Source organism: Acanthochromis polyacanthus, chromosome 2 (genome assembly GCF_021347895.1).
Source record: "Acanthochromis polyacanthus isolate Apoly-LR-REF ecotype Palm Island chromosome 2, KAUST_Apoly_ChrSc, whole genome shotgun sequence".
Lineage (NCBI taxonomy): Eukaryota > Metazoa > Chordata > Actinopteri > Pomacentridae > Acanthochromis > Acanthochromis polyacanthus.
The window spans coordinates 12,895,439-12,913,179 of record NC_067114.1 but is presented as its reverse complement, the minus strand read 5'-3'; the positions used below and the strand labels follow the sequence as shown (position 1 = coordinate 12,913,179).

The 17,741-nt window shown below is 39.7% G+C and overlaps 1 protein-coding gene across 4 annotated transcripts; it reads left to right on the top strand.

The window, feature by feature from the left end:
* Positions 1-3,770: 3,770 nt before the first annotated feature.
* Positions 3,771-17,304, top strand: myzap (myocardial zonula adherens protein). Of its 4 annotated transcripts, none has more exons than XM_051944003.1 (14): positions 3,771-4,250; positions 4,967-5,047; positions 8,523-8,618; positions 9,605-9,769; positions 9,884-9,976; positions 10,089-10,202; positions 10,302-10,454; positions 11,048-11,173; positions 11,443-11,571; positions 13,257-13,351; positions 13,636-13,741; positions 14,550-14,633; positions 14,921-14,982; positions 15,471-17,304. In XM_051944003.1, exons 1-14 carry the CDS (start codon positions 4,170-4,172, stop codon positions 15,727-15,729), a joined length of 1,644 nt encoding a protein of 547 aa, XP_051799963.1. In that variant the 5' UTR covers positions 3,771-4,169; the 3' UTR covers positions 15,730-17,304. The 4 variants fall into 4 exon arrangements, with proteins under 4 accessions (XP_051799963.1, XP_022068682.2, XP_022068683.1 ...); XM_022212990.2 differs by lacking the exon at positions 15,471-17,304 and adding an exon at positions 15,073-15,322; XM_022212991.2 differs by having other exon boundaries at positions 3,772-4,250; positions 14,876-14,982.
* Positions 17,305-17,741: the final 437 nt, after the last annotated feature.

Sequence of the window (17,741 nt, the reverse complement as noted above, 5' to 3'; positions counted from 1 at the left end):
TTAGTTTTCTTTTTGTTTTACCTTCTTATTTATTTTCTTTTATTCTATTTATTCTTTGTATGTAATATGGCTTTTTTTTGGTATTTTTTTATTATGATCTTAATTGTATTCATTGTTGTTTGTTGTATCTATTTTTTTTATTGAATTCTCCATCCTGTATTTTGTCAATGTTTAACTTGTGTTGCTCCTCTGGTCTTTTTTTATTATTATTTCTGTCCAGTGCCTCAAAACACTTGACTCCTGACTCATGACTCCTCTGAAATAGAGTCACAAAGAAAATATGTTTTTAGAAGTCAAATAAAAGCAATGAAAGACGTTTTTAATAAAGCTCTATTAACATCAGGAATGACAGTAAATCCCAAACAAACAAATCAAAAACGAGGTCAGCAGATTGGTGTCAGATGAGTTTTCTGTGGGAGGTTTATTTTTCTAAATATATTTTATTGACTCATAACAATGCTGACTAAAACATCAATCATCACAGCTATGAAAGAAAAGAGAGGGTGACTGAGATAACTGATCCCTTCAGGCCGATAAGTGAAGCTTGGAAAAATTCCAAACTTGTCTACTATTGTGTTGCAGAGTTTTTTGTTATTGAACCAGGTGACGAGTTCACATTTTATTCAGGTTTCATGGCAGCACTTATGCGGCAAAATCTGGCCTAAAATCCATAATAATTTCAACAACTAGCAACTGTAAATGTTAATATCATCAATAATGTTTTACCTCTAAAGTATAATTTTACTTTTTAGGTTGCTAGAAGTTGAACAGACATTAAAAACATGTAATTTTTCCAGTAGCAGTCAAAGCTGTCATGTAAAGTTTCTAGAGGTGACACGCAATAGAAATACCTGATAAGTAATGTTACATCTGATTAACAAGGTGATCATTCTCTGGATTCCTTCATGTGCTAGAGTGATTCAGTGACTGCTGTGAAATAAAGTGGTGGAAGCTGAGAGACAGAAACTTGTCCTGGAGGTGAACTGTGACTGTTCTGTGATGTGGAGATGCAGATTTTAACATAAATACCTCAGAAGTGGTGTAAGACGTTTGGCCAGTGGCTGAACTCCAAAGCAATGCCTGTAAATTCTCACTGAGAACAATAAACACTTGTGATTCTTGAAAGGAATGCAAAGGAAACTTTGGATTAGTTGGATTGCTCTGTGTACTTTTGTTAGGTCTTCGGCTTACTGCCTGAAGGGCCTTGAGATAACATGTTATGAACTGGTGCTGTAGAAATAAACTAGAATTGTTCTTCAAGGCTCCTGCACATTTCTAAAGACAGTGCAGCGTTGTGACGCCGTGTCATTTAATCACAGACACCACATTTGTCTTTCAGCGGCTGTAAAGGTGCTTCTCTGAAGTAATTACAAAGACCTGGATTCCAAAGCTGCAGGGTGGTGAGAGGACATCGACTATGTTGTTGCTTTCAACAGCAAAAACCCTCCACAAACAGCTCATCAAACACAGGAGAGGAGATCAAACAGCTGCACTGTATAACCTGCACACAACAAAAGCAATGCACTCACCTTATTACTGGGGTTTATACTCTGGTATTTTACTTCAGTCACAGTAAAAATGTTTTTTAAAAAAGTTCTACATTGAAAATAATGTCAGTATTATTCGCTAAATGTATTCAAAATATCAAAAGTAAGAATATCTTAAAGCAGAAAAACTGAGAGTGCAATAATGTAATAATATTCTACTAATGACACTATTATATTAATGTTATGGTCAGTATATACAACATTATTAGACTGATAATACTAATACAATAATGTGTAAGCAGCATTCTGCTTTTGCACTTTTTCCGATCAGTCTGCTGGTTATTGTCTTAAACAATAGACTCACTGTGAAAGTAAAACTGGACACAGTAAAAATAACTTAGTGTCATTTAAGAAAAACAGCTGTAAATCATACTGTTTAAGAAGTTGCAACCCTGAAATTTGCACCAAAAATGGCTTTTGACACTCAGCTATAGAAGTAGTATTGATTGATTGACTTGTAGCTACAGCTGTTAAAGTAACAAAAAGTAAAAAGAGTAAAAAAGTTTGAAACATGGCAGGGTTGAAGTATAAAATGCCGAGAAATGGCCATTCTTAGATACAGCAGAAGTACCTCCACTAGTGCATTATTTGTATTATTCCTCAGTTGTAACATGACTTTGTGGGTTTGTTTCTGTTTTTTTCATTGACCTTTATTCCCTTTTATTCCATTTGATTTGTAATCCACTTTGTGCCACATTGTATTCGCATGAAAGTGCTCTAAAGTCTGATTAATTCAATTGATTTATTGACTGAAATGTTCTTATCGCTTCTTATTTATTGCTGCTGTCGCCATGCAGCGTCTCAGGTGACATGAAGCAGCTTTGTTACAGAGCAGATGAACAGGTCTTACATTTTCCTCTTTTTCTCTCACTGTACCTGTGAATCTGGTTGTTCTTGTACGACCGACGGCGTGGAATTAATCTGCTGCTTAACCACGGTCTGATCACAAACAGTGAGAATAAGATGATGTTTATGGGGGAGGATTTCCACAGGCCCTGCAGAGTGATTTACTCACTGATTGCAGAGACGTCATTTGTTTGATGTCTGGTTACTAATTAACCGCTCAGTGCTGTAGAAATACCTCTCATATTGTTCTGAGAAATGCTCCTTTTCATATCTGCTGACATATTTTGACGTTAACCAACAGCCGTGCTTTGTTGAAGAACCACACTCCGCTGAATGAGCTCTTACTCGAGTCTTTAGACTGTATTCTCTGTTCTTCAGCATCTCTGTCTCTAGCTTCTATTAAAAGGGAGTGACTGCAGGCTTTTCATACGAGGAATGTGATCTGGCTGTGAGTTCCTCTAAGATAACTGACAGGATGAGTCAGTGTAAACAGATCAACATAGATTCATGGAGTAAAACCAAGCAAAATGTGTAGAAGTGAGGTAGCAGGTAACATTAAAAAATAATGTTTGCCGTACTGTCTACATTTCACCACGACAAACAGTATCAATAATTTACTGACTATAGCAACTCCTGTATTCCAAGACATGGTCTGTATCTGTATCTGTGTCAGCAGGATGAACACATTTCTGACTTCTTGACCCAGAAACACAGGTTTCACAAACCAAATATTGAACTCAAACAAATAAATTATCTTAAACAGCCACAGATGAAATCTTCAACTAAAAATTTGCACGAAAACTAAAGAAGTCCTAACGACAAAATACACTTACAATATAAAAAGTCCTCATATGACAGAATGGCCACTATAGTGTCGGTTTTATTCTAATATATATTGATGTTCTAACATGTAAAAACAACTCTAATAGTTGTAGTTTGTCAAATTTCTTTTAAATACTTCAGACAGGGCTGCAATATTATTTGTACTGTTCTAATGCTTTGCAGATTTTATACATTAGAAGCTGATTTTGCATCATCTGTATGTAAAATCTTCAGCTCTCAGATATGAGTAATGGAGTAAAGTTGTTATCTTTCTTCCTGCTTTAGCCTCTTGCCAGGTCATCATTGCAAATATGAGATTGTTCTCAATTGATCTTACCCAGTTAAAAAAAATCTTCATATTTCTGTCTGAAATTCACTGCAGAGTACCAAAAAAATAAACAAAATACTCAACTACTTCCAATTTGTATGTGTTATTTTACACAAAGACAGCAGTGGGCCCCACCTCTTAGCCACTCCTGTCAATAAAAAGTGCTCCACCTGGTAGGAGGATCCGCCCTCTGAAAGTCCTGCTCTCAGGCAGGAGGAGCAGAGCAGCAGAGCAGGTGAAATGTGGCCCGACTGGTCTGATGGGAACAGAGAGAGACTCAGAGAGGTCGCTGAGTGACTGGCAAGCCTGTCAGTCAGGTGGATTTAGCAGCAGTGAGGCTGGAGTTGAGACAATGGCATAGTTGTGTTTGTGTTGCTGAGTGTGGGTCTGTACTGTCACCTGGTTGTTTCACTGACTGAGGGGAAAGCTTGGAGCCCCCGTGGACTAACACCACCACTAGGCTTGACTAGAGTGGAATTTCCCTCCTCTTCCCTGGCTGCAGCTGGGGGCAGATGGTTGCTCTGAGAGTCTGAGCAGAACTCAGGAAGGAGAGTGAGAGGAAGGGTGGAGGGAGGAGGGCCGGACAGGGAGAGGAAGAGAAGCGAGGAGTGGACAGAAGAGGAGACATGCTTCGCTACGGTTCAGGACGAACTGTTTCCACCACCACAACCACCACAACAGAGGACTCTCCAGGGTCTTCAAGTGAGGTAAGAAGTCCCACAGAAGTCAGGACTCTCTCCCTCTGTCTCCCCCTTTCTCTGCCTTCTCCTCTGTGTTTTGCTAACAGTCCACTGCTGTTTCCCTCCCTCCTCTGTTTGTCCTGTTGCTTTTAACTCTGCAGCCTCTTGTTTCTCGCCTCAGAGCAGTGAGACACCTTTCTCTCACATTTTCCCAGCAAACATGTTTGCTAAACTTGGACTTTGTGTTTATTATAGGATGTGTGAATGTGCTCACTTCTACAGGCTTGTAATGGGAGCTGAGTGTGCAGGAGGCAGGACTGTCATGTTTATTTGAACAGCTCTCTGATAAACCAGGCCTTTGTACCGAACCGGCCTTTTCATTTACTCTCAAGGTTGTCCAAAGCAGAAAGACACAACATATTCAGTGTTATTTTCCACTGTTTTGAAATAAAATCCTCCAAAATATCTGATGATGTATATGTTTTTTTGTCTGCTACAGAATCAAACAGAACACCCATTGTAGTATTAATATTATGACAGATGCATCCTTTTCACAGTTTACCAGCATTTACATAAACTTTGTTTACAGCTCTGTTGCTATTGTCCATAAATATACCCACAGAGGTGGACTGTTAACATGTTTCTAAGCTTCAGTTTCAGTGACATTCTGATGTCATTTTGTTGTCAAAATGCAAAATGAATTTGCTTACAGAACATCATCTATTTTCCTGTTTATTTTTCAGAGGGGCATCCGACGCCTGAGGTTAACTCTACATGCAGGAGATAATGGAAACAAGGAACCCAAAACTGCAAACTCAGCCACAGTAAGTCGCATATCTCCCTCAGTGATGCCGCAATTAACTGCATCCTGCCTTTAAGTCTTGCATTACAAACTTAATTAGATACATACAGTTAAATCAAACCATAAAATTCCTCCCACTGAACTCTATCTGACTCAACAAACCAAATGAATTTGTGTCTGTGCTGCTATAAACGTGCACAGAGACACTCAAAATAAGAATAATAATGTGGAAAGATGTCTTTAAAGCATCTCATAATACAAAAGCCTTTACAAAAAGACGGTGGAGCCACTGAGATTTATGTGTTTTTTATCATCTGGTTTAGTTACACAATCATGACAGGCGTGCGTGTGTGTGTGTGTGTGTGTGTGTGTGTGTGTGTGTGTGTGTGTGATAATACACGCACATCTGTTTTATATTTACTTCAAAGCTCAGCTCCAGCCCAACTGTAGATCTGTTTCATAGAACAGAAAATATTTTAAAATACAACAGCACTGTATCAACTCAAACACTGGTAACGAGAACAAACACAGCTCATGAAATTGGCATTTGCTTGCTGCAGTGCAGAATTCCACTTTGTACGTCTGTCAGTGCACGTTGTGAGCGTGTGAATTCTGATCGAGTGAACGCTGCAGGCTGTGCTGGTGTTTGCTGTAGGTGGCTCTGCCCCGGCCTTTGTTTGTGTTCGGGATTTGGTTTATAGGCCGATGCCAGGCTTGGACAGTGAGAGTGTGAGAACTGAGTTTGAAAATTCACTTAATGTTTTAGATTTTTAAATAGCTGTGTGTTTTGCATGAACCTTGGCCACTCTGGGAGTATGCTGTTCGTCCCGTTACCACACCTCCACACTCTCCACTGATAGCATGCTGAGGTAATCTCTGATTGTATTTCCCTTTGGGAGGGCGTGACCCTGATTATTGGAACTGATGACAGAGGACAGTCTGATCGGGAAACACACGTGCTCAGTAATGTGTACTTCAGTGTGTGTTCGGAAAAAGAACAAAACTCCTGCAAGTCGCTTCGTCCCAGGACAGACATCAGCAGCTTTTACACACAATCAACTTCCTGTTGTGGAAGGAAATGTAAAGAGTTCATAAAATGTGAACAAAACAGAAAGATAAAACCTCAGAGGAATAATAATGTTATGGGACATTTGCTTGTTCACTTTCTTTTTGAGGGTGAAACGATAAGAGGAATATCAGTCTCTGTATTTACAGTAAACATGATACTACAGCCAGCAGCTAAACCCGTGTAAGCATGTCATTCCTTGTTTGTTTTACCTGTGTAATACTGCATGTTTTAACAAGTTTTTCAATGTTTCCACTTAATATACAAAGCTAAGCACAATTACTGCTTGCGTTATCTTCATATAGATGAAAGAAAAAACAACGCTGTCATCTAACTCTTAGCAGAAAAGATGAAATAAGCATATTTTCCAAAATGTTGCTGCTGCTATAAGATCAGAAAGTTGCAAAATACGTCTGACTGAGTCCAAAATCACAAACTGCAACTGCAACACATGTAGAATAACGTAATGCTGAGGCCCGGTTAGCAGAATCTGAAGGGGAAATTTGGGGTTCAAGAGGTTAAAAACTCACATGTCCTCATCATCTGCTCATTCTGTATTCACCACTGAGGACTCTGCAGGCGCTGCTGTAATTACTGTAGCTCAGCTGTAAAAACCTGCCCTGTTTTCTACTGTGACACAGGGTCAAACAGGCTCAATCAAACGGTTCTTTTTAGACAAATTCTCCCTCAGGTTGCTCAGTTTTCAATCTTAGATGTAATCTTAAGGGACAGTCACTCAGCTAGCGATAAAGGAACAACTTGAAGTAATCAAGAAGGAAGGAAATGACTGAAATATATTCCATCAGTGATACCCAGAGTTCAGTAATTCTTGACCATAAAATTAAAAAGGGTGTGTCCTGCAACCTGACACATCGTAGACACAATCCAACCAGTCACTATGGCCTAGATGAGATGTAATACATCTGCACCATGACACACACACACACACACACACACACACATTTCCTGCTTAAAGATCTCTGTACACCTGCAGCATTGGATTTCAGCTCCATAATGGCTCAAAGTGGCCTCAAAGTGAACATGATTCAGTGCTATGAGCTACATACGAGGATCATTGTGTAGCTTTAAATGAAGTGCTCCTGTTTGTGTGAATCCAATCAGTCGAGCTTCTCACAGAGCGGACAGTTCATGTGCTGCAAATGACACAGCAAGATGTTTGACAAACTACCAACGTATGGTTATTTCACAGGGGCGCCTTTAAGCACTTTTATTTGTTTACATAATCCAGGTAGAACAAGCACTCCAGGCTCCTCAAGGCTGCTAAACAAAAGACACACAGCATGCTTCTTCCACAATAATTACATGGCTGCTGTTTGAGCTACATGTCAGGTAAACACTGTCCACCAGCGTGGTCAAATAATGGCATTGTAAAATACAAAAGCTGGATGGGCGGCACATGGAGAGGCGAGCTGCACTGTTGTTAAAACATAAAGATGGCTCTTCTTCTTCCATCCCATCTGCTGGAATTCACATCCGCCTATTAGTGGGCCTTCACCATTTCTCAGCAGCACGTCTTCTGTAGATTAAGCGGCGCAGAAATGTGAGGCTCGGCTCTGTCCACGAGACAACAGTGGCGTCTTTGTTGCAGCTCCTCCTCACTCTTATCTCTGGGAGATGTGGAGACTGACGCCTGTTTCTGGGGTAGAAGGTTTGGAATATTTAGTATGAGCAGAGGCTCTCAAACGATGGCAGAAGTCTGTCTATCTATCTATCTCTAACTGTAACAACATCTCCTCACTGTTAAGATCAATGCTCAGACCGTATCCTTGTTTTCTGTCATCTTTAGAGAACCTTTTCAAAATGGAAAAGTAAATTGCTTGGCTTTATTTATGCAATAACCACCCTGAACAAAATAAAATAAGACACTGAACAATACATATATAGTTATTTATTTACCTTTATTTACATTTCTTTTAGACGTGTACTTTGTGAACTTGTGTTTTAAGTGTGTTTTTATGTGTTGTATTTCTATTGTTGGAGCCTTGTCAAAGAAGAATTTCTGTCACCGTTTGGGACAGACAGTGAAGTCTGTCTGTCAGTCTGTCTGTCAACAGACACTCAGTGGTGGAAAAAGGGATTATTTTTCAAATGATAATTATCAAGTCTTCAGGCATTATGGTGCTACTCTGGTATTCACATAAGTATAATTTGAAAACCAATTCGAGAGTTCGTTTGCTTGCATTCTTCGCGAAAAAGCACCATTTTCTCTGCAATGACAGTCCAGAGTGTATTATTACAACAGAAAATCTGCAATTAGAAGCTGCAGTGGAATGTTTGCACAAAGTAATGACCCTTATTTTGAGCATTTTTCAACTCCGAAGTGTTCACACCTGGTATGAGGTAAATAATCTACAACAGCAACCTTGAGTATTGTTTTTTTTTGTTTTGTTTTGTTTTTCTCTCTTATCAGCAGGCTGAGAAAGAGAAAGATGTCAACGGGGCCTGGAAGAAGAAGAACGGGCTGATCCAAAGAGAGAGGCCAGCTGGCAGGGAGTCGCCTCAGCAGGTAGACAGCCACATCCACTACATGAGTAATAGGCACAGTGTTACAACGCATACGCTGCCACTGCTGCAGCATCTGTGTCTCTGACGTCCCGATGTAAAACCTGTTTGTGTGCATACACGCTGAGGCTGTCATCAATAATGTATTCACAGACATTCAGCATGAACAAACGCCTGCAGCCGACTGTAACCGATTCCATGTCTCAAGTGTGTCTGATTAAGTTTCAAGTTCAGAAACAGTTTTCATTTGTGCCATGTGACTGATCATGGATGATTATACCCTGAATTTTTTAATCAATTAGTTGATTAGTTAAAAATGATCTGGCTTCAGCTCTGCACATGTGAAAATTTATTGTCTTTTATGATGAAAAAATCCATATATTGTCAGGTTTTCGACTGCTAAATCTATGAATAAGTTAGCGTGTGCTTATGATGAGTATTTTTGATCGATTAATCAAGATTTAAAAATGCTGAATAATTGATAATGGCAATAAGCATCACCTGCTACTCTAGAATAAACTCACTCTTTCTAATTTCCACACAAACCACTTGCCTCTGAAATATTTATAGAAACTTAATCTCTTTTTTTGAAGTTCTATCATTTATGGTTCTATCATGTATCTGTATTATGTGTTATTGCCACACTGCCTCTGTGCTGGTGTGCATCTGTTTTCATCAGCTGTTAGAGACACAATGGGCAGAAATGGCAGCAGCTCATGTACTGGGTTGCAGAAACTCGACACCTTCAATGTACTCTGCACCTTTCTCAGCTGTCCATTCTGTTTTGACCTCCTGTTTCCAGTGCTCAGCAGCAGCGGTGCTGGAAATACCTGATCAGGAGTACATATGTAGGCATGTGCATCCATACACAAACACAATGTGACGGGCCTGCAAGTGTGCACGCAAATACACAAACAGAAAGACCGAATAAGTCAGCCTCAGCAGAGGGAGGCTACAGAAACCTGACCGGCGCGATCCTGTCTCCCTCAGCACCTCAGAGACATGACCAATGGGGTGCCAGAGACCTCGCTGCAGCATCATGGGCCCAAAGTGTTCGGTGTGGTGCAGAGGACGGGCTCGGACAGACAGCAGGAAGTGATGGCGCGCGAGTGGACTGTCAGTCACCTTCAGGATGAGATGAGATACATCAGAGCGGTGAGTGGAGAACAACACAGCCAGCAGCCAAGTTCAAGCCGATCATTGTTTAAACATCACGTTCAAGGCTGTGTGGGTTTCTGTGTTGATCATGTCTACATGTTGTGCTTCCAGGTGAGAGACTCTCTGGAGAAGGTGAGGGAGCGGATGTACGGCCAGTTTGGAGGAATGCAGCAATCAATGGAGAAGCTTTCACAGGAAATCAGGGTAATGAATTATGTAATACCATATGAGTGGATGCTCAGAAACCCCTCATCACACTCCAAGCTGTGAAGCGGTGAATAAATCTGAAAACACAGTGTACCATGTGTTTCTGCAGGCTGCCAACTCACACCGGAGGAGTCTGGAGTCAGAGGTGAAGATCCGGACGACAGCCATGGAGAGCTTTGATCAGATGAACAGCTCCCTCGTATCTGCTAACATCGACCTGCAGGTAACAAATCAATGCCACTGAACATGTGAAGACTGTTTATGTGACAGCTGCTTGTTCTTGCTGAAAAGGGTTGAGAAGTAAAAGAAGTTTTCTTTGCAGAAATCCCTTTTGGAGAACTGTCAGAACAGAGTGAGCATGAGAGAGGAGGTGAAGAGTTTGCGGAGCACCTGTGAGAAAACACAAGAAAAACTCAGAGACAAGGAGCGGGAGCTGGCTGCAGCACAGGCTGAGAACCAGACTTTGAGACTTCAGGTAATCAAATGCAAATATTTATAAACGCCGTCTGTGTGACTGTACATTTACATACAACCACATGCATTCACATGTTTCAGAACATCACAGTGGTGGGGTCTGCTCCTACAGACTCAAAGAGACAGCGATCATGGGGATGTTAATTCTGGTGCAAAACTGTTAGTGAGAGAAAAGACATGCAAAAATATAAAGAAACGCTTCATGTAGAATCTGTTATTGTATTGTATCTGTTATTGTATGTGTATGTGATAAATTTGTTTTTCTGCCTCTGTAGCTGTTCATACTAAACTCACAAGTAAAAGTCCAACTTTGCTGATCGCCAGAACAGTCCAAAAAGTTCTGACAAATCATCCCCTGTCCTCCTTTATGTGATGATAAATGATAATTTCTCATTAAAGTACATATAGGCCCACATTGAAAGAACTGTGGCGTCTGAGAAATACTAAATTAAGTTTGTATGTGGCGATTTTGCTCACATATCATCTCTCTGCAGTGCATAAACACATCAGCTGCATCTGCATCTTCTATCCTGGTGTCAATATGGAATAATCAGCTGAGTGCAGTTGTAATTTTTGCTGTGCTGTGTTGTCCAGGTGGAGTCTTCGCGGGAGGCCAACAACCAGGTGCTGCACGAGCTCTCAGCAAAACTACAGAGAGAGTATGAGGAAAAGCTGCAGGAGGAACAAAGGAAACACAGGGAGGAGATTGAAAACCTACAGGTCTGCATTCTTTACTCCTTATTCACAGAATACATCACATATTGTTTCCAATGACAATAGAAACTTAAGCTCATGTTCCAGAACTGGATAGACGTACGATGACTACGTGAAACTCTTCAGATGTTTCTGAAATGATGATTTTAACCCATTTTCCAAAAAGTGCTAATTCAACTACAAATGATAACTTATTGACAAGACAACACTGTGATGTAAAAGCAGGTCAAATGTAAACCCAGAGGAGAATAGCTGAGGTGATTCCGTTCACACAGGCCCAACTCGATGAGTATATCAGACGACTGGAGGAAGCAGAGAGAAACATCAAGATCGCAGAAGCCAAGATCGCTGAGAGAGACCAAAGGATCATCGAAGTGGAGCGTCTTCTCGACTGTATGGAAAAGGTATACCTCATGCATCTCTCTGTATTTTCGTCAATGTCAAACTCTCACTGTGTCCACTGATGTACATTGCATTTCTTTCAAAGTCCATATGTATGGTGGCAATTTAGTTTCCAATGATTCCTTTAGCTCTTAAGCTTCTGTGATAGAATAATTGAAACACACGTGTCTTTGTCAACAAAAAACTCATGTCGTAAATTTATTATAGGTCTTCTGGAAACATGCCAAAATCGTTTGGCAGCTGTCCACAAGCCTCTGACAAGTTTCTGGTTGTATCTTGTACCTCTATCTTATACAACTCTTCTTGACAGACTGGTGAAGTTCAACTAAATCTGTTGTCTTTTAACCCAGACTTGTTTCTTCATCACAGTCCAAAAGTCCTTAATGAGATTTAAGCCAGGACTTTGGGGAGACCACTCTAAAACCTTAATTCTGACCTGATTTAGCCATTTCTTTACCACTTTTGATGTATGTTTAGGGTCATTATCTTGCTGGAACACACAACTGCATCCAGTATCCAAAGTTCTGGCTGATAATTTTAGGTTTTCATGAAGAATGTGGAGGTAATCCTCCTTCTTCAATGTTCAGTGTACTTTGTGTGAAGCACCAGTCCCACTGGCAGCAAAACAGTCCCAGAGCATTATAGTGCCACCACCATGCTTGGCAGGAGGTTTGGTGATCTTTGGGTTAAGGGCTTCACCCTCTCTCCAAACATATTTCTAATAATAGTGGCCAAATAAATAAATGTTTGTTTGTGATGACAGAAAATTCCTCCAGAAGTTCTTGCAAAATGAAGCTTGAAACTTCAGTCAAACTGTCAGGTTGCACTTCTAGAGAAAGGGTTTCCTCTTAGCACGGCAGCCTCTCAGCTCATGGTGAAAACACGTTTTACTGTGGACACTGACACCAGGCGATGGCTTGTATTTTCTTCCTGATTGTGGCAGTAACACAGCTATAGTATGCAAATAACTGATCACTAATCACTTTTCTGATCTGTGCCGAGCTCCTCAGACTTCTCTATTGTAGTGTTTGTGACTGAATCTGATGAGTGCAGCACATTTGCTCTAATTAAAGTGGCTCAGAAGAGTCAGCAACTGTAGTAAATTGGAATCACTCAAAAGTTAAGAGGCCCCTAAGAAAATTTGATTAACACGACTTTTGACATCATCAAAACTGATAATTGTATATTATGTATATTTTTGATCTCATTATTTCAGAAACCTGTAATAAATCCATGAAAATACCAAAATGGGTGATTGTTTTCATGATGAAGACACGTGTTTCCATTATCCAATTATAGAGGAGGTTACTGGAGTCACTGGAAACCCTGCCATGGTATATATAGTCTTTACAAATGTATGTAAACTTTTGTTGTTTGTTCACAACTGTGTATGAATGGTAAATGTGTATGACAAATGATGTTGAAGGTTTAGGAAGGGTTGTGACAGTATATCTGTTTTATAAAAGAAAAGTAGTGAAATTCAGGTTGATCCTCAAGACTATCTCCTTGGGCCGGCTGAGTTTGTTCCCTTGTACATTTGACTGCCATCTGAAAAACACAGAATGAAATATACTGCTGTGAGACAATAAGCATAGTTCTGAGAGTTTCACACTAATTTGAGGACCATGATTTTTATTTGAGTGTTGTGTCAAAGCAAAACAGAAAAGGTACAATCTAATCCGTACAGGAGAAGGATCAATTCCAGAAGAAGCTGCAGGAATGTGAACAGCGTCTCCGGCTGATGGAATTGCAAGACAAAACCGATTCAACCGTAGCCAAAAGGTACAAATTATGTTCTAGAAAAGGTTAATTTACTGTCTTTTTCCTTCACTTTCAGTTATAGCACCCTTTCCTCACCAGCAGATGGTTGTTGTGGGGTTTAGTTTGAAGAAATTTTCAGTGTTTGAGTTGGAATTGTTTTGGCAAACTGCTACTGCATTCATTTCAAGCACAATCTTTCATTCTTCTACTTTAAAAGCAATTGAGTAACCACTCAGATCAGTCAGGCAGGATCTTTCTTTCTGTATTTTAAGTTTATATGTGGGAGTAAATGCTGTTTTTTTTAGGTCCAAAGAGCTGCAGGGTGAAGCCGTAGATCTCCGTGAGAGAATCAAACACTTGAACGACATGGTGTTCTGCCAGCAGAGGAAAGTCAAAGGAATGATCGAGGAGGTGGGTGGATTGATCTATGTGTGTTCAGCTATTCTGTTATACCTGTGTTTTATTAAAGGGAGTGTCTGACGTGTTTACATCAGCTGAAATAGATGTTTGTTTGACATCCAGAGTATGGAAGAATCCAGCACACGGGCGTATAAAACTTCATCCAACCTAGAGTCAATAAAGGGTAGGGTGTCATGAAGGCCTAGTGGTTCTGGTGGATATTCATAACTTAAATACGAAGGGTTAATGATTAAATGGCATTATTAATCTTAAATGAATACTTTTTCAGGTTTTGTATCGAGAAAATTATTGCTTAGTACAGACTGTGTTTAATTAGTATACTTCAAAGCAATAAATCTTAAAGGATTAAAGGTTTTTAAGGCAGTACACAGCAGATCAGCACATACATGTATGTGAAATTAATCAACACAATGACTTCTGTTTGTGTTAAAATGTGCTTGCTTACATTACCATTTTCCCTGTTATTAACACCAATAGGTCATTACCAGTATCAATCTGTATACAGCTAACCCACAAAATATAGCAGAATAAATTCAACACAGAAGAGGTCTGATAAAAATGTACAGTGATTGTTTTGAATTGGCGCCCCAGTAGCTCATCTGGGCTGTAGTCCCCAACGCAGGAGTCATGAGTTTGAGTCCGACCCACGGCCATTTGCTGCATGTCCTTCCCCCACTCTTCTCCCCACATTTCCTATCTCTCTCTCTCCACTGTCCTATACAATAAAAACACAAAAAATAACTTTAAAAAATAAGTAAATAATAATTGTTTTGAATGAAATGTTGTTCATTGTGTGAAGGTTGAAACGCTACGAGCTCAGGTCGCTCAGAAGGATATGTTCATCTCAGAGCTTCTGGACAGAATTGCCATAGTGGAGTGCGAGGTAAGACAATACTTAGTTGTGTGTTTACTGTGTGTCTTAATTAGGGCGTGGTGTGGTATTCTACTGCATGTCTACAGATGATTCACTGGGCTAATGAGCGCAGGATATCCTGAACTTTCAGCAGCATCTGTGTGGTTTCCTTGTGTCGCTGCACCTATTAAGTCACTTTCTCGTGTAAAGTGATAGCGCTTCTTTGCATGAATCTGACCTGACACTGTTGTTTCCTCTTTTCCTTTTCCTAGAATAATGAATTAGAAGACAAGCTGAAGTATTTTATGTCCATACAGAATAACCCGCGAGAGGTTTTGGAAACCAGAGAGATCGGAGTAGGCTGTGATCTGCTCCCCAGGTAGGAAACGTCTTTAGCGGCATCGGGTTTTAGTTGGCGCTTCACTTTTGAGGTGGTTTCTCACTGTGGTGTCTGACTGTGCATCTGCAGACGTGAAGCTCAGAGGCATGATGTTGAACCTGAACACTCTCAACAACTCATCTCCATTCAATGCAACTTCCTCCACCTGTTCAGCCTACCTCACCAATGAGGACTGCATCATCCACTCAACCTCTATCACCCATACAACCATCGTCTCCCACTCAACCATCATCACCTACTCAACCTCTATCTCCTACTCAACCCTTATCTCCTACTCAACCCTTATCTCCCATACAAAGGCATTCCCCCTTTCAGCCCTCATCTTCATCTTCACTTTCGTATTCTACCATTAAACATCCATCTCACTACCTAACAACGCCCAGCCAGCCGAGGACGTTCAAGACTAACAACCCTCCGTCCAGCAGGCTTGAGTACAGTTTACTGAGGTACACTCCTGTCGAATACAGTCGCTTCCTGCAGTCCCACCCCACGTTGCCGGCTGAGACGTTCTCCCACAACCAAACATCTGAATCCCAACCTCCGGCAGCGAGTCTGGTTCAGTCCGGGAGAGATGAGGTGGACGCAGGAACAGACTCAGACGCACGATCAAGTTCAGAGGAGCCAGCTTTATCTCCTTCCACTTTTCAACCGAGATCAAGAACGCCTGGAGTTTATACACCATTCATGAAACTTATGGAAATAACAGCTAAGATAAATATAGAGTAATCTTGATGTAATAGTTTGACTTGTTGGGAAATTTACAAGCCAAGACTTGAATAAGAAGATTGATGGCACTCTCATTTCTGAACCCACAACTGGCAGCTGGTTAGCTTAGCTTAGCACATTTTATGGGAATAATCTACACATTACCACTTTCAAAATTCCCTTCAGGTTTTGCCAGGGACTTAGATCGTGTAGTAATGCAGGCCTGCCAGGTGACTCTGATTGATTCAAAGAACTACAAAGAAACCAAATAGTTTTTTTTTCCTTTATTGCAGAATAACAGGAAGTGTAGTCAGACCATTCTGTGCAAGAAAAGCAGCAAAACAGGCCTAGTTTTACCTCTAAACCTCAAAGAGACATTTAGAAGCAGCACTTTGCCACAAATATGGAGGTTATGAAAGCAAAAGTCAGGAAATCAGATTGGACTTACAGCTCCAAGTCAAGTAATAGTACATTACAAATCATAAAGTTACGTCTTAATATGTTTTCATACAGACTACAAAATGAGTTAATTAAGAGCTTTAAAACTCCTAGTCGGCAGATTTTGCTTCATTTGGACAAAACAGACTAATTATATCCCCCGATTTTTCTAGTCATTATGCTAAGCTAAGCTATATGCAACTACATTTAGCTTAGCATTAAGCTAATATGCACTCTGAAGTAAATATGCAGCTAAAACTTGAGAATGGCATCAATCCTCTCTCCTATGTCTTGGCAAGAAAACAAATAACTACAATTACCAAAAATCTTAAATATTTATTTAAAACTCAGTTGGCTTTAGTCCAAGTTTTACTCCTGATTATCTTTTTTAAACTCTGTTACTCAGAAATAAATATTTTAACAGTGACACATCCATATTAGCTCCATATTAGCAATTTTTCAGCCACTTGTGGTAAAGAATGAAGATGTAGAAAGTCAGCCTATGTTTGCACATAGCTCTCGTAATAGTGATAATAATAATAATAATAATAATAATAATAATAATAATAATAATAATAATAGGTGTTAGGTGTAAATAATCTCATACTCTGTAAAAATCTTTTTTAAAATAATGTATTGAAGAGCTATATTTTGTTTGTTTACAGTGAATGTAGCCTTGTAATGTCGCTCACGGAGCTCTAAGCATTTAGTCCTATATGAAGATTGAAATGGTTACTGTGTGTATTTTGCTATCATTTTATATTTGTTCTGTACAAATGAAATGAACTGTATTTTGTTATTGTCATATTGTGTACATAATATTTATTAACATGCTTTGTGCCTTTGTGAACAGCCTACTATCTGATACTGGTGGTGGGACTCAATCTCTTTAAACTGGCGACAGGGTAATGTGATAATATGGTGAAGTTCTGTACTGATGATAAAGCTGTTCAATCACTTTAAAGACATTAACTTTAACAAGGTGACTGCCATTCCTGAGCCATGGGCACAAGTATTATCCAGCGGTTGTCTGTACTGCCACAACTGTGTTTGAAAAAGCTTTATGATGTGCCTTTTCTGTTATGATACATATCAGACTGCAACTAACAATAAGAGGCCAGCATATGTTTGGATAATAAAGACTATATTGTAAAAGTATCCTGATCGTGTTGATAGATGGTCTCACGTACAAAAAAAGCCTTAAAGTGTTTTTAATAAGTTGCTCACACATGCTTACCTCAAGCATTCAAACTTAACTCCAGATAAACTTCATGTAAATATGCAATAATTCAATGTTAACATTTTTAGGAACCATACAGAAGATGGTTCCTAAAAATGTAAACAGTAAAATTTGACACATGGCAGAGTTAGAGTCAGAACATCATGTCCTTCAGATAATAATACCTTCAAATATATGTGATACGCCTGTTTCAACAACTTTTTGAGATCAATAACACTCAAAATAATACACATGAATATAAAGTCATAGTAAGAAACAAAATTTCTTACAGGAAATTCAAGTATTCTACTGATTTTTGGGGTTTTCAAGTATATTCAGTCAGTCTATGACTTTAGTTGTAAAGTAGTTTAGTAGG

Bases quoted from the DNA above. Each gene is read 5' to 3' on its own strand.
- myzap (XM_022212991.2), top strand. From the start codon at position 4,170: ATGCTTCGCTACGGTTCAGGACGAACTGTTTCCACCACCACAACCACC. The intron at 9,770-9,883 runs GTGAGTGGAGAA...TTGTGCTTCCAG, and splicing joins AGATGAGATACATCAGAGCG to GTGAGAGACTCTCTGGAGAA. The intron at 13,352-13,635 runs GTACAAATTATG...TGTTTTTTTTAG, and splicing joins GATTCAACCGTAGCCAAAAG to GTCCAAAGAGCTGCAGGGTG.